We start from the raw sequence: 25,511 nt of genomic DNA on the forward strand, positions 1-25,511 counted from the left end.
CATGCCATTTAAATTTCAAGCTGATCCAACGGTGAACGAATGAGAAACTGCGATTTGAAATTTACTGCTGTGCATAAAAACGGGAATTCTGTTTTCCCTCTTCTCTCTCACTTTGTGGCTACACTCTCTTACTCTCAAAAGATCCCAAAAAATCTGATTAGGATTGTGGCACAATGAGTGCAAAGTGACACCCTCAAAATGTTGGGCTCGGGCCTCACAAATGAGAGAAAAAGCCCAACAAATCCTTCCTTCTCGACTAGGTGGAGGCTCTTGCCATTCCGGCGATCAAACAACATGTTTCAAACTTATCTCTTGACAATGCTTTTGTCATCATATCAGCACCATTGTCATCAGTGTGAACTTTCTCAAGTTCCAACAACTTGGAATCTAACACATCCCATATCCAGTGATACCTAATATCAATATGTTTAGATCTTGCATGAAAAGTAGAATTCTTGGCAAGATGAATAGCACTTTGACTATCACACAATAACACAGAACGGTCTTGCTTGAAACCAAGTGCTGTAAGAAACTTCTTCATCCATAATAATTCTTTACATGCTTCAATTGCTGCAATAAACTCTGCCTCTGTGGTAGAAAGTGCAACACACTTCTGTAGCCTTAACTACTATGAAATTGCTCCCCCTGCAAACTTGAGCAAATAACCTGAAGTAGGCTTTCGAGAATCAATATCTCCTGTCATGTTTGCATCAGTAAAGCCAACTAGCAAAGGTTTCTCACCACCAAAACTCAAACTCAAGTTAGTTGTACCTTTGAGATATCTCATAATCTATTTAACAGCATTCCAATGTTCTTTACCTGGATTAGAAAGAAAATGACTCACAGTACCAATCGCATGAGCTATGTCTGGTCTAGTACACACCATAGCATATATCAAGCTTCCAACAGCTGAGGTATAAGAAATTTCATCCATTACTTGTTTCTCTTCATCAGTGGTTGGACACTGCTTGGTGCTCAACTTAAAATAAGGAGCAAAAGAACTATTAACACATTTGGCATCATTACTATTAACACATTTGGCATCATTCATGCCAAACCTTTGAAGCACTTTCTTTATGTACGTCTCCTGTGACAAATAAAGCTTCTTAGAATCTCTATAACGAGTAATAGTCATGCCCAAAATCTATTTGGCAGGACCCAAGTCCTTCATAGCAAAGAACTTGCTCAACTCTTTCTTCAACTCATTAATCTTTAAAGCATTCTTGTTCACAATCAAAATATCATCCACATAAAGTAAAAGAATGATAAAATCATCATCAGAAAATTTTTGCACAAATACACAATGATCTGAAGTTGTCTTACGGTAACCATGCTCCCCCATAACAGATTCAAACTTCTTGTACCATTGTCTTGGAGCTTGCTTTAACACATTAAGACTCTTCTTAAGCTTGCACACAAAATCTTCCTTTCCTTTAACAACAAAGCCCTCTGGTTGCTCCATGTAGATCTCCTTATCTAAATCACCATGAAGAAAAGCTATTTTCACATTCATTTGCTCAATCTCCAAATCAAGAGAAGCTGCTAATCCAAGCACAACACAAATGGATGACATCTTCACAACAGGAGAAAAGATCTCCTCATAATCAACACATTTTCTCTGGCTAAAGCCTCTAACAACCAATCTAGCCTTATATCGAGGCTTAGAATTGTGTTCTTCATTCTTGATCTAAATACCCATTTGTTCTTCAAAACTCGTATACCCTTTAGTAGCTTCACTAACTCATAGGTATCATTCTCAAGCAAGGACTTTATTTCTTCTTGCATAGCTTCAAGCCATTGAGCTTTGCTTTCATCTTCAACAGCCTCTCCAAAGCATTCAGGTTCTCCCTCATCAGTCAACAAAACAAACTCATGTGGAGAGTACCTTGACGAAGGCTTCCTCTCTCTTGTAGACCTTTTGAGTGCATTTGCAAGAATTTCCAAAGCTGGTTCTTCATCTTGATCATCATCACCAACTTCATCAAGTATCGGATCAACTGTTCCATCTTCACCTGCACTTGTATCATGCTCATTATTTTGAACTTCAACTCTACCATCTTCTACCATAGGCATAGAGGGAGAAATATCCAAGTCAGAAAAATCATCACTAGGCTGAACCATTGGCTTCTCTACATTATCAACATCCTTCAATGTTTAATCTTCAATAAAGACAACATTTCTACTCCGAATCACCTTCTTGCTAACAGGATCATAAAACCTGTAACCAAACTCATCCATACCATAGCCAATAAAAATACACTGCCTAGTCTTTACATCAAGTTTGGATCTCTCATCTTTGGGAATATGAACAAAAGCTTTACATCCAAAGACTCTTAAATGATTATAAGAAACATCTTTACCTGACCATACCTTCTCTAGCACTTCAAATTGCAAGGGAGCACATGGTGTCCGATTCAAGACATGAACAACAGTGCTCAAAGCTTCACCCCAAAAGGATTTTGCCAACCCAGACTGTGACAATAAGAACCTAACTCTTTCAACCAATGTTCTGTTCATCCTTTTAGCCAAGCCATTCAACTGAGGAGTCTTCGGAGGAGTCTTCTGATGTCTTATACCATGCTCTTTACAATAAGCATCAAATGGACCTGAGTACTCACCACCATTGTCAGTACGAATGCATTTCAACTTCTTCCCAGTTTCTCTTTCAACAGAAGCTTGAAATTGCTTGAACACATTCAAAACTTGATCTTTGGTCTTCAAAGTGTAAACCCATAATTTTCTAGAATAGTCATCAATAAAGGTTACAAAATAGATAGACCCTCTAAGTGTTCTTGTCTTAATCGGCCCACATACATCAGAATGCACCAAGTCAAGTATCTCCGGCTTCCTTGAAGGTGGATGACTTTTGAAAGAAACCCTGTTTTGTTTTCCAGCAAAGCAATGGTTGCACTTTTGCGAAGCAACCTTATAACTAGATAAAAAATTCCTCTTGGATAACATATTCATGCCTTTCTCACTCATATGACATAATCTCTTATGCCATAAATCAGTTTTATCAACAAAATCAGCAGCATTAACAACATCTTTTACAATCTTTGCTTGAGTTAAATAAAGAGTAGAGTGTTGAGTACCTCTAGCAACAACCATGAAACCCTTGGTGAGCTTCCAGCTATCACGAGAAAATGAGCTATCCAAGTCTTCATCACACAACTTACCAACCGAAAGTAAGTTCAACCAAATATCTGGAACATGCTTCACACGCTTCAAAGTCAACTTGGTATCGTTGGAGGTTTCTAAGCAAACCTATCCAACACCAGCACATTTTGCAACACCTTGATGAGCCATTTTTACATCACCAAAATCACCAGGAGTATAAGATGTAAACAAATTCCTCTTAGATGTAACATGAATAGAAGCACCACTATCAATCACCCAACTAGTACCATTATCAACAAGGTTAATAGATTCAAACTCCTCAACAAGAAGAAAATCATCTTAAGTTACATTAACCTTGTCTTCATTGCTACCATCATCTATATTTGTGCTCTTATCTTTACTTGCCTTGGCTTTCTCCTTCTTTATCTGCCAACAAAATTTCTTCACATGTCCCTTTTGATCACAATGATGACACTCAATATTCTTATACTTTCCTCGAGACTTGCTTCTTCTTTGATCTCTACTTTTAGAACATCGACTTTTGTTTCTCCCCCTAAACTCAGAAACAAGAACATCTGAATGTGTAGTTGATGTACCTTGTGACTTTTTTCTCATTTCTTCATTCAAAACACTGCTCTTGCAAAGAACCATAGAGATTACACCATCAGGAGCAGAATTAGACAATGACATTCTGAGAATTTCCCACGAGTCTAGTAAGGAGTCAAGAAGTAACAATCCTTGAACCTCTTCATCAAACTTGATACCCATGGAAGATAATTGATTCATTATTCCTTGGAAAATATTCAAGTGATCTGTCATTGATGTCCCATCTGTATACTTCAAAGCCAACAACTGCTTGATCAAAAGCATCTTGTTATTCCTAATTTTTTGAGCATACAACTGTTCAAGCTTAATCCAAAGGGTCCGAGCATGTGTCTCTCCAATAATATGGTTCAACACATTATCGTCAACCCACTGCCTAATATATCCACAAACTTGTCTATGCAACAAAGTCCAATTATCATCAGATTTATCATTAGGCTTCTCTGTTCCAAAAATTGGTTGATGAAAATTCTTAACATAAAGCAAATCTTCTATCTTTGACTTCCACAAATCATAATTAGGACCATTAAGAGTGATCGTCCTACTAGTATTAGTATTAGCTTTCATTGTTCACAGAATCACAAGTCCAGAAAAATACCAACAAGCTCTGATACCAGTATAAAAGAACCTAGCAGTGGAAACAACACAAATATCCAACACAAGAACAATATGAAAGCACTCACAATACAATATGGCAGCAACTATGAACAAGCAAATATAGCAAGTAAAGCAATAACAAGAAGACACCGAGATTTTAACGTGGAAAACCCCCTCAATGTGAGAGGTAAAAACCACGGGTCGTCCAGACCAATGAAATAGCTCCACTATAATCAAATGAGGTACAAGACAGTTTCAAACAAAGTACAAAAATATGCATATAACCAACCAAAATATCAAATCACCAAAGCTCATAAATGAGAAGCAAGAAGATGAAATATACCCAAAAACAGAGCTTTTGTCGAAGCCAATTTCTCCCTCTGAAGACTTTCAATTAAAATCTCCACCGTTCAGAATGAAGAACAAGATGTGAAGAATCTATAGTTTAAATTTCGGGGGTTGCTAGTGTGTAGATGAAAGATTCGTTCTATATATATAGATGATACGTGTAGCAATATAATGTAAGTAACGTGTAGTGCATTATGCTAGAAGGAAACAAATTATGCAACAATGGGCCCACTAAAGAGTTAGTTTACAGTGTGTTATATCACACTTATAATCATCATTAGGATTAAAGAAAAGATAATTAAGTGTATAATTTTTTTTGTTGTTTTGGGCCTTGGCTTCACATTGTTAACAATTGTAAAAAAAATTAAATGAAAAGAAAAACTATTGGTTTACCAACAAAAACAAAAAGAGAAAACAACTATTGCAATGAAAAATTGAAAATGCCTCAATGTCCAACACCCCCTCCTCTCCCGCTACACACCTAAAATACCGTAATATTATATTTATTATTTAAAAAAATAATTAAATAATAATAATAAATAATTAAAAAATAAGTCAATAATTTAAATTTAAATTTAAATATCAAAGACATCATTTTTTTTGCTCTTTATGATATTAATTCTCTTTAGTTGTTGCTCGTTTTTTATTCTATATCTCCGAACTAAGACTTCTTAATTTCATTCTTTAATTTCTTTTAATTTAATTAAATATTATTTTTATGTTTTTATATTTTTGAATTTCATTCAATTATTTTTTATTTTATTTTATAGTTATGTTATTGTGTATATTTTTATTACATACTTAATAGTTATTGAATAATACGATTCATCGGTAATTTAAATCTTAAAATATAGTAATATTAAGTAACAACAAACAACAATTGAAATGAAAAGTCAAATCTAAATACACAATAATATAACTACAAAATAAAATGAAAAATAATTGAATGAATTCAAAAATATAAAAACATAATAAATATTTAATTAAATAAAAAGAAATTAAAGAATGAAATTAAGGAGTTTTAGTTCAGAAATACAGAATAAAAGACGAGCAATAACTAAAAAAATTAAAAATAAAATGAAAAATAATTGAATGAATTCAAAAATATAAAAACATAATAAATATTTAATTAAATAAAAAGAAATTAAAGAATGAAATTAAGGAGTTTTAGTTCAGAAATACAGAATAAAAGACGAGCAATAACTAAAAAAATTAACATTATAGAGAGCAAAAAAAAAATAACACTTTTAGTATTTAGATTTAAATTATTGACTTATTTTTTAATTATTTATTATTATTATTATTTAATTATTTTTTGAAATAATCAATATAATATTAAAGCATTTTAGGTGTGCAGTGGGGGAGGAGAGGGTGTTGGACATTGACGTATTCTCAATTTTTTCACTGCTAGTTTTTCTTTTTCATTTAATTTTTTTTTACAATTGTTAACAATGTGAAGCGAAAGCCCAAAACAACAAAAAAGTTATACACTTAAGTATCTTTTCTTCAATCCTAATGGTGATTATAAGTGTGATATGACACACTGTAAACTAACTCTTTAGTGGGCCCATTGTTGCAGAATTTGTTTCCTTCTAGCATAATGCACTACACGTTACTTGCGTTATATTGCTACACGTATCATCTATATATATAGAACGAATCTTTCATCTACACACTAGCAACCACTGTCACGTCGATCCAACGGTGAAAGAATGAGAAACTGTCATTCAAAGATTACTGCTCTGTGTAAAAATGAGAAACCTAATTTCTCTCTTGCGAAACCAATTTCTCCCACTGCAAACGTCTAATCAACATCTCCATCAACTAGAATGAAGAACAAGATGATGGGAATACACAGTTTAAATTTCAAGCCGATCCAACGGTTAACGAATGAGAAACTGGCATTTGAAATTTACTGTTGTGCATAAAAACGGAAATTTTGTTTTCCCTCTTCTCTCACTTTGTGGCTACACTCTCTTACTCTCAAAAAATCCCAAAAAACCTGATTAAGATTGTGGCACAATGGGTGCAAAGTGACACCCTCAAAATGTTGGATTTAGGCCTCACAAAAAAAAGAAAAAGCCCAACAGAAGCAAGTGTGAAAATATATTTCGTCAAATTCCTCAATCATCTTTATCAATTACCTTTGGTATGGAACTAATTTTAGATCTTTTGTCCTCCATTTTCCTTTAACTTTATAAATGATAAGTGAAAAATCATCAAAAACTTCTAATTATTTGATTCCCAAGTTGATGGCAAGACATAAACCATTCACGCATGCCACAAACTCAACTATATACTATATTGTTGGTGCATTCAAAATCCAATTTTATAGCGATTGGATACTGCTTTCTAGTGGGTGAAACAATCACAACACCAATTTCACTACCATACATATTAATAGTTCCATTGAAGTATGTCTTACACATTGCATCTTTTACTTCATCAACTTGTACCACTACCATTTCATTATCAAGCAATTCGGTAGAGGATGATCTTGATTCTCCAATGGCATTTTCAACCAAATGATCAGCAATTGTGCTCCCAATAATTAGTTGTCATAAGGCGTGCAAAAATCTTCATATGTTGCTCCCACCATGTCTCCAATGTATGGAGATTGCAACTTCCCCAAAAAGCGTGAACATGTTTCTAACACAGTTAGAGGAGGTTGTACCTATGTTGCCTGAGATCTCTATCTTTGGACATATAGTCTAAATGGCTCATCATTTTTTTTTTTTGCATCATAACTAGTTGATCATGAGTCGGTGCTGATTCTAAGTTAAAATGATATTAACTTACGAATTTTTCATTAGATCTTTCTAACTAGATATCTTAGAGTGATTTAGCTGAATATATCATTCCAAAGCAAGTCCTGTTAAGCTTTCATGAAAGAAGCTAATAAGATTTTTTTTTTCCTTTGGACCAAATTGCCATTTTGGTGCAATAGCTCCTCAAATAAAAAAGTGGATTGCCACTTCCGTCATATTTGGTGAACTTAGGTATTTTGAATCCTTTAATGATACTTAAATTAAAAAAGAAAACGAAGGTGAGAGGGGGCGAAGGTTGAGTCAGCGGAGGTGGATGTGGTGAAGTGGAGGCGGGCACAGATCTGGGAATGCAACGGTGGTGGGCAACACAACGAGGAAGAGAGGCGGAGGTGGAGATGGCAAAGGGGAAGCGACGCAAATTAGGAAAATGCGACGGTCGGTGGGCTCAGGGAAGAGGAAGAGAAGCAAACATAGAGGAGGAAGAAAAGGTGGCGGATCTGAATGAAGGAGGAGCAGACACAGCAGATTTGGACAAGTGGTGGAGGACGAAGAGAGGAGGGTACAATGGCAGTGGTGGTGGATGGAGCAGTGAGGAGAGAAGAGCAATAATAGGAGTAGCGAGGAGGAAAGAGGGAGAAGGAAAAAACAAAATGGTAAAAATTTGTGTCTTATGAATTGTCTCCATGTCCCAACTTTAAAGGACATTGAAGATATGTATTTTGTGTGTCACCGTGTCTAACAAAAATATATGTTTCAACAAACAAATAGTTGACGTGAATTACTGTCTCTGTTTGATGGATATAAACACTAACCAAACACCATCTTAGGGAGCTTAGGGGAAAATGCCACACATCAATGACATCTCTATTTAAGTCAAGCTACCCCGAACAATGTAAAACATTATGGGTATGAGACATCAAAAGAAGTGCATATGATCAACGAAGGGAAAGGGAGAAAGAAGCAATGTTATTTGGAGAACCAATTCTCATGACCTTTTTTGGTTTATATTTTCGCTTTCAAATATTGTGTTTCACAATTTGTGTTGCGAAAAAAGTGAAAACAAGTAAACACACTAACTATGCCTCCCTTCATTAAAGTCACTTCCAAACATGGTTTAGTTGGCTTTATTTTTACCTTCCATGCCATTCTCTATATTTACTCTTCCCAACATAGCCTAAAACCTAGGCAAAGCCTGTGGCTACCAACTAGTTAACCATTTACCATTACTTCATAACAAGGTTGACTAAGAATTAGGAAATATGAGAACATAGTATTCCACATTCTAAGACAAATCAAAATTGATAGCAACAACAGTACAGGAGGTATATGAGGATAAAGCTGATTAACTCAGTTACATATGGAGAATATTGTATTGAAAATTCAAACATTGCAGTTTGGAAGAAAAAGAGAAAGCTAGCTCAAATAAGTAAAGAATATTAGCATGTGAACATGGCAAAAGTCTAAGGTATGTTAGAACTTAAATTCAATATTCATTGTAGAAAGTGGGACAACCTACATTCTATGTTTCTACAAACTTAAAGTCTCAACCAAAAAATGGTTATCCTGGTAACTCACTTTTTCACTTTGCTCTAATCTTATCCTAGATGATTTCTCTTTAGATGTTACAATAAGTCAATACAAAATTGAATCCGGATATTCAAGGACTATTTAGTACTGCATATCATTTGGGTATTCTTTTAAGCAGCTTATACATGCCAAAAACGTTCTTGTCTTGCCACAGGTAAGGGATGAAAAAGGACCTATACAAAGATGGTGAAAGCTCCCTGTCCAGATAAGGTATTGCAGCAATAGCCTGATATGCATAGAAAATGCAAACAATCAGGAGAAAGAAACAATAAATAAATAAAAAAGAACAAAAAAAAATATATGTTAGACAGAACGATAATGGAAAACTTTGAAATTGTATTGAAGACAAAAAATGATTTCCAGAATGACTTCTACCTCCCAAGTTGACATGTCACTTCCACGAGTCAGGTAAGGTCTCTTAAGCTGAAGCTCAACAAGGAAAGTACATGCATCAATATCATGGAGCTGTCAAATCAATGGCAATGATGGTTAGTTTACTTCTAGCAAAAATTGACAACAGAACAAACAACTGATCTGGTTCCTTTGTAGATTAATGAGGACATACATATTGCTCATTTGATGCCTTATTCTTGTTGTTAAAATATGACGGAGCCGATGCAGTTCCACCTAGTGTAGAATTAAATGGGAAGGGAAGAAGACCTCGGAACCCATCATCAATCCATCGAACTTCACTCACATAATTAGGAACGAAAAATGATGATGGGAAGCGATGCCATTCGCTTCCAACACAAAGCACAGAACCTGAAAATTAAGGGAACAAAACAATTAATAATTCTGATGTTTGTCCCAAAATGTTAAATGATTTTAGCCTTTGTCTGATACAGAAATTAAAAAGGAAACTAGCATATGAGGGCATAGATTCAACTTGAAGCACACTTTAAATATAACCAAATATAAAGATGCAAATTGACACTTTGGGTCAATATTGCATGTGGCATTTAGTTTCTTGAGCATTATTTATCATCCAGTTTCTCTACATTTTTTCAATAGTGAAATCACCACCAATGAGCATGCAACTTTGTGAAACACAGAATCTTTTTCCCTTATGCATCCATCAGTTCCATTCCCGAAATCTTTCTAAAGCTATAACAATCCTTGCAGATTGAATCATTCATATATATGTTATAATGACCACTATAAAGAAAACAAAATCACCATACTATTTGACACTCACCAGTTCCTGCATCATCATGGTGCTCTAAAATCTTGTAAACCTCCATGGGAGCAGAGTAGCCATGAATTAGAGAAAATGTACGGGCATGAGAGGCACATAATATAAGGCTAAGAATAACCGGCCTCAGAATTTTGGCTGCCTGCATTAGGAAAGAAGGAAATCTATAATGCACTTACAATGACTTGATATTTAATGTAAAGAGAACTTTCTAAATCCTAAGTTAACTGATATCTCACCTTTACCATTATAGAATCACTGCGTGGATTATATTTGTCACGGAAAAGATCAGGGAAGCTCTCAATGACAGCTGAAGCAGCAACACAAATAAGCGGATATATTGGATAAAGAAACCTTCATGAAAGGTATCAAGGGAAAATACGAATAAAGGTCAGTTATTGCTAGAATTGGTACCGGAAAGAAAGAAATGGAGTACAGAATGTTCTACTGAATTGGAAATTTTGGTAATAGGCCAAGACGATCAACCACACCTAACCAATCCCTTCTTTGATTTATTTAGAGTAACTAACAACCCTAACTGATTCATGGGTCCTAATAGTTATTAATGTTGTGTATACATATTTATGATGATACAATCAAATAAGAATAAATAATTAGTTCATCTGAAAGGACACAAGGAACGGAAGGTGAGTACCCTGCACCTACGAAAGATACCAAGGCTAGCTAAAACTTGCATATTGGGAGCATGTTTGTGGATCAGCATGTGCTTAACAGAATTATGAGCGGCCGTAGAAAGAGAAAGCGGACATCTGCATGATTTGGTTAGGATGAGAAATATTATGTGCAGTGGTTAAATGAGAAATAAGGAATTATTTGGTGAAGATTTGGGAGACGGGAGTATCTCTAGGCACTCTTGGATTGGTTTTCTATCATTTTTCCTTCTTTTGTTCGTATTTATTTGTTCTGGCGATATCACACTGATCATACCTGCACTCGTAATCACTGTTTTTCGTTCCACCACTGGTTACCAATGGCTATCAACCTATCACCACCATTTATTAACCATGGCCAGAAACTGTTATATAGAACTATACCAATGCACAGGATAGTGAAAATCATAAAAACCAAATCATTGTCTGCTTGGATTAACAGGAGAACAAGGTGTGTGAACCAATTAGTAAACAATGCCACTCTTTCTAAACACCCATCTAGACTTCCACTTACAGATGAAACATTTAACGGTTTAATATTTGCTAACACGGTGGAACCATGATTTATATCCACTCTATCCATAAAAATTAAGGCATTAACTACAATAATCTTCTTGGTGTGTAGTGTCTAGTGCAACAGTATACAAAATTTCTGCTTAACTGACAAAGTATTATTAACTATTAATTTTTTAACGCCAGATCATGTGGAACTATTACTATACCTTTCTTCTTTATGTGGTTGCAAAGACATAAACCCCAGCCAAATATATATAGGAGATACCACAATCAACAGGTCTGGTGCATATTTCTTCCTTGCAATGGGAAGAATTCCCAAGAACAGCAGAGCAAGAAGAAAACAAAAGTTGAAATTGTTAAATCCATTCCTCAGGTAATAAAGGGGTCCTTCAGTCCCATAAAGATGGCTTTCACCACCACCAGCTACATTGTATATTAAAATATTCAAAACGGATGACGTCCATCTTCCATAATAGTGAAAGTCAATAACTATTGACAATGCCTGTAAAATGATGCAATGATTGCAATAGAGACAAAATTGAATAAATAATAATGTGAAATCCATATCTATATATTATGTTCAATATTAGATGGTATAAGCATATGAGTTACAGGCCAGGAAAGTGACTGGTAGGCACAATTCTATGTGTTGAGTAGACTTACTAGAAGAATAATCGATGTAACCGTCCCGGCAATGAATGCCCGATTAAATTTCCTAGACAATGAATAAAGTGTGACCGGAAGGAAAGCCAAGATTGAGAATGGCCAGCCGAGTATCACGCCAGTAGCAGCAACAGCAACTGATGCTGCAGGTTTGTCAAGAAGAAATAAACCTGATGCAAGAGACATCGCATACATAGAAAATGAACTTGGCAAGAAACCTACAAACAGATAAAGTGAGAAAGTTAGCAAAACTTAATCCCACATTTCAACCCAGGTCATTGATTTCAAAAAGCTTAATAGTTGACTAACAATTCAGTTAGTTTGTTTCAAAAAGGGTATTCGGTCTTTGCATGAAGGTAAGAACCATCATCGAATGCATAAAGCAGAGAATAAAGATGTTAAGATATCAAAGTTTGGAATACAGGAAGATCTCACTTACTTGTGCTAGCAAAGAAACAGCCACTGGTTAAGCACAGCATTGCAAGCGCATACGAAGCAAGCCGTTTTCCATACTTTCGTGAAAGAGCTACAACAAGAACAGTTTCTGTGATAACTGAAAGAAGACCGAGAAAGAGTCTTACAGCAACGAATACTCGCACCTTCAACAGAAAAAAGACACATCAATAACCAGAATGGACAACAGAGTTAAATACTCAATGCATCAATAAATCGCCACCAAGCACTGTGAAGTCCATATAACAAATCAACTAGCCCCGTTTGAGACTTACTTTTTCCTCAGCAAATAACCAAGAAGCAGGTCGACCCACCAACTCATGAAACAAAAGGTACAAATAAGATCGAAGAGCAAACTGTGAACTGCAATTTGCACACAGCATTTGTCAATATCATGGAGACACAAAAGCAAAGTGAAGAGACTAGAGTGAAGTTTCAATCCTCAAGTGATTTTTTCATTTATTAAAAAGAAAACCAAGTAAACTACAATTTTAGACTTGGTAAGATCATGATGCTAACATTTTAATTCTTGAAAGAAAGAAATAAACAATCGTTTTTTTTCTTTAACGGCTAAGCTATTACCAATTTCATAATCTTTCTGGGGACTAAAGTGATCGTTTACCCCAAAAAAAAACCCCCAATCATTTCCTGCAAGCTGCAGAGAAAAACCCAACCTATGCACATCCAAATGTACATTTTTTTTTCTCTTCTCAAATGCAAATTGATTTTTCTATCAGCGGGTCAAAAGCTTTTAATTTCTCTCCGAATTGAATCCAGAGGCAGCTTATCACATAAATAGAACGTTCTTCAATGACAAAAATAGTACACTAATTTAAATAAAGTGGACCTGTATTCCCAAGTTTGGAAGCCAGTTTTATAAAGAAGGAAATGGAGGGGCTCCCAGTAGTTGAAGACTTCGTCACAGTCATGGATGATATTGGAGGAGGCACTCATGTACCTCAGCATTCCAAGAGCCACAAAAGGGAGGAACCACCCTAACCCATTTTCATCCTCAGCACCTCCGCCGTCCGATCTGTTCGCCTTGTCCAGCTTCGTGTACGTTGACGGCGACGGATCCGACGGTTGGGAACGCCTCTGACGCGTGACCATGGCCATCGATGAATTCTGAAGTTTTGAAATGAAGTGTTTGCTGCTGCTTGTTTTTGAAAGGGAAACGCAACCTCGAAGAGTTTGCTTTTGGGTGCCTTCGCCAATGGGGCAGGTATTTTCTACTACACCGTGAAGTAACACTTGCTCCCAATGTAGTTTTGCCACCTGGCCTTAGTTAAATTGTTACAATTAATAAAAATTCAACAAACTCAATTTTATGTAAAGTTGATAGTTAAAAATAATTAAATAATTTAATTGATTTGACAAAATTTCATCTAATCGCTCTTTTATATCTGAATTTCCACCAATTATTTTTAAATCCAACAAATTTTTATTTTTATAAATTCTGAATAATTCTTTTCATAGAATGTCATTTTAAAATTAGACTAATTTATTTTTTAATAATATTATTGTAATCCAATTATTTTATAATAAAATTTGTTTATCTAATATTATATTAAAAATTTGATTAAAAATTATAAAATAATCAATTTATTTGATGTGAGTAATTTTAAAAAATCTAAAAGTAAAAATTTGATAAGAAATAAAGTGTTTAATTAAAAAATTTTGGAAACTAATTTAAATATTTTTTTTATAATTATTTTTGAAATTATGTGAACTTTTCTTCTCCTTATTTTAGTATTAAACTTAATTAAAATTTAATATTTATATAGACTAAGAGGATGTTAATTTTACTATATCTCAAAAAGTATTTTGATGATTAATATACTCAAATATAATTTAATAATTTTATTAATGTACCAACTAACGTTTATTTAAGTGTATCAAGGACTTAAATAATTTTTTGTAATTATTAAAATCAAATTAGTTATTATCTAAATCTAAATAATTTAAATTTAAATTAAAATAATTTTAAAAGATAAGTTGAACAATATGATTATCTCAAAATTATATTTCAGAAATTACGTAGTTACTTTAGAATTAGTTTCACGCAAATCTGATTACATTAGAAGCTCAATAAATATTTCAGAAATGAGATTACAAATCCTAAAATTTTGCACATTTTACTTCTATTTGCGAAATGATTGAAAGTGAAAAATTGCTAGCCTCAAAAAAGTTGTTGTGCTTCTAATATTCAAACATAAAATGCATACTAAAATAGGTAAGTCGTTTGGAAAAGTTCTCTTTCATCTTAAACAAGGTACACAAAGTTTATATTCTTGGCAAACGGCGTTGACACAAATTAAAAGCGATTCGACTTTCTACACTACTTTAAGAAATGTGAAGACACAGTAGAAGAAGAATTTTCAATAGATTTTCAATGCTCCTTGTCTATATAAAATAGATTTAGACCTTTGAAGACAAAAAGAAGAACGATTTTGAGAACAAAGTGCTGTTATTTTCATATCTCTCTTGTTCTTAGATTATTTTCTTCTTTATTCTTCTGTCTTATAAGAAAATTTAGTTATTCGAATTGTAATCTAAGTAGTTCTTTGATTTACATCTTTAGAACAAATGACATTTTTGTAATTATGAGACCAGTCTTTGATTCACTTATATTATCACTACAAGAAATGTGTTGAGTACCGTCGGATTTAATATCACGCATTACCGTCGACTTTACTAACGGATTTAAGGACGGTTTTGATATAGAATTCTTTTAGTCAAATCGTTACCAGCGGATTTCTGATTTCAATGATAAATTCACCGGTAATACTTAGAGGTAAAACAAGGTAAATAGGCATGAACTTTAACGTGGGCTTTGCCGTCAGATTTATCTGACGGTAAGCCATTTTAGTAAAACGATGAGTTTTGGTGACCTACTATGAGTTACCGACGGTAAATTCGATGGTAATAAGCCCTAAAATTGAAAGTGTGAACCCTGACCCCCTTCAAAACTTTTTCTCTCTCTAACATCTCTTCTCCCTTTCTTTCTCTAGCCCTTCCCCCATCCCCGCTACTCTAGCCCCTCTGCCCTGGCCCCGATCTCTTGCCGCCGCCTCTCCCTCTCACAGAAACCAGCCAATTCGTCTTCTCTTCTGGTACTAGCCGCAACTCTATCTCTCTCTGTCTCCATTTCTCTGCCAGTATCACTGCATCGCCGTCGTTGCCATTCAGCACCGACGCCATTGCCCTGCAGTATTGACGCGACTCTTCCTTTGTCTTTGTTCTTCTTTCCCTTTTTGCCCCTCAAGGTCCATAGTCCCTCCTTTTCCTTGTTTAAGTTATTTTAGGATTTACTTATATGTTAATTTAAGATTTAAAATTTAATTATTATATGCTAATTTAAGATTTAGGGTTAAGTTAATTTAAGATTTAGAATTTGATTGATTATATGCTAATTTAGGGTTTAAAATATCAAATGATAATAAATAATAAATTTTGTGAAATTTAGGCCAAGTTACTTTGAGGATGATTAGAGATAGATAAATGTTATCCTAATAGGTTATATACAATAAATTGTCCAAAGTGGCTAAACTATTTGTAGTGGTTTGGCTTCCACATATATATAAAATGAATATAGTAAGTTGCCAAACTAAAAAGCTCTTGTTGGTTAATATAAGTGGAAGAGGTTTAGATTAACGTTAATACTAATAAGGTGACATGAATTTTTATTTATTATTTCTCTTTTATCCTGTTGACATAAATAGTACTCTTATTAGCAGCCTTAGCCTTTAGGTTTACTAGTGTGCATATCGTCATCATCATTTAGTTCATTAGGAATTTGGTAACTGTATCAAAGTTTATTAAATAACTTTAATAATAATAGGCATAATATATATGTACTCAGTGCTTAATGTTCATAGACGGAATTATTTCTAGATTTCTATAATGGTAAACACTACTTGATGGGTGCATATTTGGCGGCGTCATGTCATTAATTATTAACTTTATCTTAATCGAATAAATCGTTGTGTTTCATATTAACTTTAATTGAATTGAATAAATTGTTGTGTTCGATATTATAATATTATATGCACAACATTGTATATATTATAAATTTTAGTATGAAAATAAGTTAATATATTCTGTTGAAAATGTGGTGAATTTAATTGTATTTTGATTGATGTTATGGATTGAAGTTATTTGGATTTGTAGAAATTATTAAAATAGATATATGTCTAATTTTAGGAGAGATTATGTCAAATTTTTTTTAAATAATCTAAATGTTGAATGATTCATATAGTTTATATGTTGATTAGTGTTAATAACTAATAATAATATATTTTTTTTGCAGACATGACGACAGATAGCAGAGGTAGAGAGAGGTTTCCACTTAATCCCTTACGGCTGTTCAGTCATCTCCTTCTACCACAACTACCCGACTACCCCGTCAACCCCTATGGCGTTACAAGCGTGTCCAGTGGACCAATAGTTCATCATCGTCCCAAAGTCGACATTTTTTGTTTGTTTTTCTACTTCGTTGGATTCTACTTCTCTGATATTTTATTATATTTAGACCATTTATTTTTAATAAAATAATTTGTTGATTTCTGATTATTTTAGATTTCTGCTAACAATTTTGTTAACAAGAGTTTTAATTTGACTACTAAATCTGACTTAACTGTGCCCAAAAAATAAAAAATACTACCGTAGAATTTACGGATGGATTAATCTGATGGTAACTTGGCGCCTAAACACGTGAAATGGCACCACTATCGAATTAATCCGCAGTAATCATCAACTTAGTCTTGACAAATCCATTGAAAATACCGACGAAAGATCCGCCGATAATTAGCATTGGACGAAAAAATCTGCCAATAAACAGTTTTTGATATACCGTCAACTTTAAGACAACGGTCAATTCGACGGCAAATTGATTACCGGCAAATTTATTTGATGAATCCGACAGTATTCACCGTTTTCCTTGTAATGTATCTTACCACAGTCTTATAGAACTTAAAAGTATTTGTTGACTGAGTTGTAGAAGTTGAGGACGTCTTTCTACTGGTTCATCTTATAAGTCTCTAAACTTCACATTCTAGATTATTCTATGATCCCTATTTTTGAGAAGGTTTAAGAAAAGAATATTTAATATTCTTAAGTCAAGATGCGGTTTGATCTGAGTCTTGCTTGAGAACCTCAAGAGAATAACTGAGATTCTTATACGGTAAGGTATCCAATTGAGTCATCTCCTAACCTGAAAATGTTTGAAGCAATAATACCTAACGTTCTTAGGTTGGTGAGGTATCTAATTAAGTCACCTTGTAGTCTTGAGAAGGTTTAAGGAAATAATATCCAACGTTCTTAGGTTGTGTTGGAATGCAATCTGAGTCAAAATTGTAGTTTAAAAAGGCTCTGAAAAATAATATCTTTGTACACTTATTCAAATACTAAAACTCTCAAGTTGCTTAGGGACAAGACATAGGAATTTTAAGCCTAACAGTATATATTGTCATACTTTCTCCCTATACTATTATCTCTTACATTTACAATTCATATATTGTTTAGTAGTTTATTTAAAGTTCAGAAGTAACTTTTTATTGAAAGGATTTGAGATATTTTAGAAACTACTTTAAAGGTTTGTTTTTTAGTTTTGACAAACTTAAAACAAGATTACAATCTGAATACGCTAACGTATATTTCAGCTGCAAACAAGTCAAAGAGTTAAGAACCCTTTTAAATATATTTTCAAATAAAAAGATTTAAAATACAATTCAATCCACTTTGGCTTTGCACTCTTTTTTAACATAGAAGAACCTTAAGAGTGTGTTTGGTTTGTATCTAAGAGGTTGGAAACAAAAATAGGGGAGGACAACTTGAATTCCGTGTCCCTCCTATTATATAAGGCTTTGTTTGGTTAATGAGTAGAGACAAATAAGACACAGACACAAAGACACGAAATGATATAGACACAATGAGACATGAAATTTGAGAACTTGTTTGGTACTCAAGGACATAACACTACTTACAATTTACCATTTTAACAAAATAACAATGCTATCCCTGTCACAAACCATCAACACCACCTCTTTACCATTATTTCAGTTCAAGTTATTACCATAACCACCTCTCTACCACCATTTCAATACAAATTACAACTATTAATAATAGCAAACAAAGAATAAATTAAAAAAATTCAGATCCAATCTAATTTAATATATAAACACAAGGAAGAGAACTAGATAGATCTGTTAACAAGGAAGAGATGCAGAGAAATTGTAGAAGAGAAACGGAGGCGAAACTAGAAGAGGCAGAGAGATGAAGGTAGATCTATGAGGGAGAGAGGGTGAGGGAGGTGCGACAGAAGCGGTGACGATGGATATGGCAAAGATAGATGCAAAGCAGAGGCAGTGGAGATAAGAAAGATGATGAGTGGCAGTGAAAGAGGTAGCGGGAAAGGAGGAGGAGGAGAGGCAGCAAAAAAGGACAAAGAAATGGAGGCGGTGGAGAGGGACAGAGAAGGTGAGGAGGCGGTTGGGGTAGGAGGCATGGAGGAAGAAAGGAGGTAGTGAGGAAGAAGGTAGGAAAGAAGAGAAAAAGAAGTGTATTAGGATTTAAAGGAGAAGTGTATAAATGGAAATAAAAAAAGATAATAAGGACAAATGTGGAAATAAAAAATCGTGTCTATGTCTCAAATGTGTGTCACAGGTTAAAGCTGAGACACTAAAAATATGTATTTTGTATCTATGTATATGTCACCGTGTCTATGATAATTTTGCGTCTATTAAACAAACAATATATATGTGTCATCAAACGGGCCGTAAGGGTCTAGAATTTGGAAATAGAGACGCAACTTATTATGAATTTTTTCTTGACTGTGTCATCATGTTATATTCTTTATTCTTCACAACTTATTGATTGATAGCGCATGATTAATTGTTTAGTATATTAATTGAGTTTTGATTAAAGTTTTTTTTATAATTACTAAATAGATATAGCACTGAGTTTTAGGAGTTGCATTTTAATGTTCTAAATATTTAATGTTGATAAGACGGTTGGTGATATCTAGAGCTCTATGAAAAGAGAAAGATGTACACTATCATTATAAGAAAAACGCTGAATATCGTCGAATTTAGGATCGTAAGTTAGCGGTGAATTTGGCAATAAATTCCTCAGGCAAACATTTACCGGCAGATTTGATTTTCCTACGGTAAATTCGTCGGCAATAGTTGGAAAAAAAAAAGAAAAATTGACAAATACCGTTGGATTTAGGATTGGATTTTTCCGACAGTAAACTTAATTAGTTGAATGCTGCATCTTGCCCTAAATTTGAACTTGGAACCCTCTCTCCCTCGTCTCAAATTACAGTCTCTTTCTTCTCACCCTCTTGTCTCTCACTCTCTCTCAACTCTCTCATCTATCTCATCTTTGGTAGATGCCTCTCCCCCTCATTTCGAATTAGACTCACTCTCCTCACTCTTTCATATTTCACTCTTTTTCTAACCCTCTTGTCTCTCCCATCTTTGGCAGCAGCCCCCTCTCAGGCAAGCTTTGATGTAACTCTGGCGGTGAGTGTTCTGCATCAACAACACCAAAAGGAATAGCTGTGGTGAGCGTCCTGCATCCACATCCTACATCTGCCTCCTACACTACCAAGAACGGCATCGATGTCATGCTCGTCAAGAGCACTCCTTGTCATTTTAGGTATTCATTTTTCATTTCTGTTTTTTTGTTTCTATATTTTATTGTTTCCTCTTTATATTGTATATTATTTTCTACTGTTAAGCTTTTTTTTGTTGATATGATTTTAACTAATAGGTTGGTTAAGGTTAGGGATCTTTGAACTTGGTTTTCTCCTGATTCTTGTTATTCTTGTCGAGGTTCTTTATAACTTAGATTAATAAACCATCGAAACATGAACATAGCTCCTACCTCTTTGATAATGGTTTAGTGACTCATGTTGGGTGCAAAATCAAAAGAGAAAGTATTGCGGAGGAGCTACGTTTCGGCTGTGAATACAATTCACTTATTTATACCTAGGTTTTCTATAATTCAAATCTTAAAAACCTAATCTTCTCTCAATTAGAATAATCAAGATAAGTTCTAATTAATTCAAATCCTCTAATTTAAAACATAATCAAATCAAATTCAAAACTAATTAACTATAAAATCTTCTTCAATATTCAATTTGAAGTCAAATCTTTGAAGTTGGGCCTTGAGAATTCAGCACTGGAAGCAAAATTGAGCTAGGTATCTTGGACAGGCATGGCACACCCCTTTTCTAGCGTGGCATGCCCTAGTCTGGGGCATGGCACGCCCTGTTGGGCTAAGCCAAGGCGTGGCACGCCCTGTACCTCATGTGGCACACCTGATTTGAGTTGCTCTCAGGGGTCTTGCTTGCCTTCATGCGTGACACGCACTCCATGTCCCGTGGCACGCCTTGCTTGTCTTGGATAGGGAATGGCACGCCTGTGCTTCATGGTTCAGGGTGTGGCACGCCCTTGTTTGGCTCTCCAGGGTGTGTCACACCTCATCCTCTGTTGCCTCTTGCATGGCTTGATCTTGGATGCATGGCTCCTAATTCTTGATGTAATGCATTACCTCATAATTAACCTTCATTTGCTACTTGATTTGCCTTCCTTTTAACTATATTTTCTTGAAAACACTTAGCAAACACCTTAGTAGTAAAAGGCAATTAAAAGTAATGAAATCAGAAGCTGAAACTATAATTAAACCCAAGAAAAAAAAATCAAAAGCAAGAAAAATGACAAAAGATCCGAATGCACCAAAATGTCAATGAATAATAATCTATGTGTTCCTTTTATAGTCAAAAGTGTCCTTATCTCTCATTATATGTTGATTAGCTTTTGTTGCATAAGAGCTAAGCAGTCCCAACAAGTCTATATTAAATTGGATTTGAGATTGAAATTATTGAAATTTATAGTGAATGACAAATGCTCATGGTTTTTGATGTTTATTGCAATTTATTTTCTTTTATAAATTCAGCTAACAAACATTTATAATTTGTTAAGTGTACCAAGAATTTATACTTTGTGCTATGTAAGTTTGTTTTAAAATCAAATCAGATGAATATTGGGTTTCTTTGATACTTTGATGTAGGAACACCATGAAAATGTGATATACTTGGTAATGCTCGTTCATATTGATTATTACTTTGATTATCAAGTTTGTGCACTTTGCTTTGATATACTTCTTTGTTTGTCATTCATTGTTCCACTTCACAAACACTCGATTATCATGCCTGAATGTCATTATGCTTCTTGTTGACTTCTTTGTTTGTTTTAACTTGCGAATATTCTTTGTTTGCCTTTATATTATTTTTGTGACCTATGTGTTTGTTTTCTAGTTCTTTGCAAACATGACAATAGGCAGATGTGTCATGAATTGGCCTCGAGGTCGGGGTAGAGGAAGGGTGTCCACTGGTACTCCTAAAATTTCTCGGTCATCGCCTTTTATTCCGACTATCCCTAGGATGCCACAGGCAATGTAGTTACTTTACTTTAGTTAGATTCAATTTTTTGGTTTTAGTGAATTTAGGTTATTAAGATAGGTTCAATTTGGGTTAGTAGGTTTGAACTGCTGAAAGTGTTTGAGAATTCCTAATTGTTGATGGATATTGCTACTAATTTTGTGTTGTATATTGCCATAATGGTTTGTTTGTGAATTGTTAAGCGAATTGTTGATGGATAGAGTTTTAGGCGCCTTCTAATTATAGCCGAAACTCTGCCAAAATTTTTAAAAATTATAAATATAATTTAAGTTTTTCATTGATAGGTTTGCGATAAATAACAATGCATATACACAGAAGTGTACCAATGTCATTAAGTTGATGTACGACCACCCATGGATAGGCTACAAGAAGATTTCTACTGAGATTAGGAAAAATTTATATGGGACAAGATTCACGATGCCATGATAAGGAAGATCTTCGACCATCGGATTGCTAGGCGCCTTCATAGATGATGGAAGACATACATGAAAGGTTCGACCACTTCACTATTTGTCTCTGCCCGGACATTAAGAAGGAGTTGTACGTCCATTGGGAGACTGATGTGGGGTTTAGGCGTCACCGTCTCTCAAATGGAGCTAATGGGGCATCAACCAGATCGTCGAAGTATACTGATGGGTCAACGACTTTTATGAAGACAAAGGCAGGTTGGTATGTAACTTGTTTTATTTTGTTATTAAGTTCATTTTGTTCTTGAAATATAACGTCATTATTACTTGATTTAACATATTGTTTCAACATGTGTAGTCTAAGTCGTTGGATCATGATGCGACGATGGTGGAGACCTTTAGTTATACTCACACCTTGAAGGAGAAAAAGGGGAGATTTACTTATCAGTGATTTGCGGATCATTATGTGAGTAAACATCATGTGATACAAAGTTTTCAATTAATTGCAATCATAATCATAACATATGTTACACAGGAGTCCTACACGCAGAGATTGGAGGCTGCAACCTAGCAATCTCAGCATACTGAAGACGACGGCAACAACTCCACTGCATCAGCCGTCGATCCTAACATAGTTTGGTGCGAGAATGCATCTAACTCGTACAAGAATCGCTTTTACGGGTTGGGATTGTTCTTCGTTGACCACCTTTGCACCTCCTCATTAAGACCTTCATCTGCCTTTGCCACCAGCTGGCCCATCAATCCCAAGAACGGTGTTGATTTGAGGGAGCAAGTGCTGGAGCTCACCCAGAGACTTCATCAATAGGCTCAGCAGTTACAACAGTCTGAGGAGAGGTATCAGGAGAACCCCACATGCGTGTCAGACACAGATTCCTTTAGGCTGGAGTGGAGGCGGGAGCTGGAGCAATTTCAGCAGATGGAGCAATAGATGGCAGTGTACAAGATTAGATGCGCGCCAATAGCAGTGGCACTGCTAGTGGTAATGAGTCTCAGGATCTTTAGTGATTAGAGTTTTGTTCTAAACTCCTTCATTGTATTTTATTTATTTGACTTTTCATTTTATCTTTACACTTGATATTTAATTTACCACATTTGGTTTTTATTATTTAGAATTTGACTACTAATTGTGCAAAAAATGAATTTAAATAAAAAATGACCACTAATTGTATTAATTTTTTTTAAAAAATTGAATTTACCATCGGATTATCTGAGAAAAAATCTGACGGTAATTAGACGGGAAAGAAAATAGTGGAGCACCAAAATTACTGGCAAATTTTTTTTTCGGTAATTAAATAGTTTTTATGTATAGGATCCGTCATAAAATCCGCTGGTAGTTACCGTCGGATTAAAAAATTTGACGATAATTAATTACTTGCGACGGTTATTACTGACGGATTATTTTTCGTTATTTTTCCGGTAAATTCGATGATACTAAGTAATTTTCTTATAGAGCATGTGCTTAGTAATGTGTATGACGGATTAAGCTTGACCCTAAGAATCATTGGGCTAATTTGCTTTTCAATTTATTTGCTTTATGAGGGTTTACTTGTCTTACTTTATTGCAGCGTATTGTCCTTTGGAATGATTTCTTAACATGACACGTAATTAGTGAACATTATACGAAGACAAAATCTGTTAACTCTAAACGAAGAGTTTAACAGAAGGACCAGAAAGTCTAACAAAGTTAGTGGTTAGAAACTATATTGTCATTTTTCAATCGATGAGGGAGGGTTGATAATGGTTAGGAATTGGGTGGAGTTTTACTCTAAACTTATAAATTACTCATTGGGGACAAATACCCTAAAACTCTATTATATCAATTTGTCTTCTACAGTCTTCAACACCAATTATTATAAAATTGACTCTTAATAAGTCAAAAATAAGTTAAACCCCAAAATGGTCATTGAGATTGACGTCGTGCACTAAAATCGTCCTTAAGATTTCAATTGCACCAATTACGTCCCTGAGATTTAAAAAAGTGCACCATATTAGTCCCTGACCCATTTTCCATTAACGACGTGATGACATGGCATGATGACGTAGACTGTAAGTGACACGTGTCACTTCATGATTTGGCCACATGTAATAGTATGATGATGTGGTGACTAGTGACACGTGACATGCTGACGTGGATGGTTGTGCCACGTGTCACACTGTTATTTGGCCACGTGTCCGTTTGTGCCACGTGTTACAACAGTATTCATCCACGTATCATCCATTATGTCATCGTTGTAGATGCACCAAATTAATCTCTCACTTTACATTAAGTGACTCATTTTAGTCCCTGAAATTGAATATCGTGCATCAAACCAACCACCATTCCCATAAGTGTATTACACATTCACATAATGGCCCACATAAAATCTACCTTCAAAGCCCATTGTACAAGTGACATAGATCTAGCAACAATATAATAAAATAAATACTTTTTAAAATAATTTAATATTCCAGATTTTTTTTTATTTACCCAAACGGTATTTACCAACCCGACAGGTTAAGAATTAATCCGTCACGGATCTAAGCTCCATTTAAAGGTCTTCCGCTGACCAATGAGTTGCTGCATATACAAGGTGGAATTCGAACTCCTGACACTTGTTTAAGCGGATGAGTGAGCTGACCACTCGACCAACTCAAGTTGGTTATTCCAAATTCATTTAATTAACATTCCATTAGTATTTTATCATGATCTACTTAACACGTATTACAATGTTTGTTCAAAGACAAATTCTAAAAAAGAATTGGACCCACAACAGCAAATACTGTCACCAACAGCAGCAACTGTGTATAAAAAATAAAATCAAAGGGATACAAATTTTAGGTTTAACCATGACACGTACCAACCAACAGAAGAAGATAAATCTTGCTTCAGGATCATAAAATTGTCTTTTAAATTTATGTGTAGCAAAATAGAAAATAATAATCACAGACATATAGCAATGACTTAATCCACTTTTTCATTATGTTAACCTTGTTATATATTATATGTATGCATTGCTAAAATTATAATTTATATAGGGATAAGTATTGTTTTGATCCCTCACGTTGAGGGTCGAAATCGAACCCGTTCCTGATCTAATTTTCGATTTAGAATCGTCCTTAATG

At 34.6% G+C, this 25,511-nt stretch overlaps 1 protein-coding gene across 1 annotated transcript; it reads right to left on the reverse strand.

Annotated features, from left to right (window-relative positions):
- Positions 1-8,877: 8,877 nt before the first annotated feature.
- On the reverse strand, positions 8,878-13,719 carry LOC130970628 (dol-P-Man:Man(6)GlcNAc(2)-PP-Dol alpha-1,2-mannosyltransferase). The gene is made up of 10 exons (XM_057896763.1): positions 13,363-13,719; positions 12,791-12,878; positions 12,502-12,661; positions 12,063-12,280; positions 11,606-11,901; positions 10,452-10,566; positions 10,216-10,354; positions 9,586-9,782; positions 9,396-9,485; positions 8,878-9,246 (listed from the first exon to the last, which is right to left on the reverse strand). The coding sequence occupies exons 1-10, from the start codon at positions 13,629-13,631 to the stop codon at positions 9,115-9,117; spliced, it is 1,704 nt and encodes a 567-aa protein (XP_057752746.1). The 5' UTR covers positions 13,632-13,719; the 3' UTR covers positions 8,878-9,114.
- Between the last annotated feature and the right edge of the window lie 11,792 nt (positions 13,720-25,511).

Source organism: Arachis stenosperma, chromosome 3, assembly GCF_014773155.1.
Source record: "Arachis stenosperma cultivar V10309 chromosome 3, arast.V10309.gnm1.PFL2, whole genome shotgun sequence".
Classification (NCBI taxonomy): domain Eukaryota; kingdom Viridiplantae; phylum Streptophyta; class Magnoliopsida; order Fabales; family Fabaceae; genus Arachis; species Arachis stenosperma.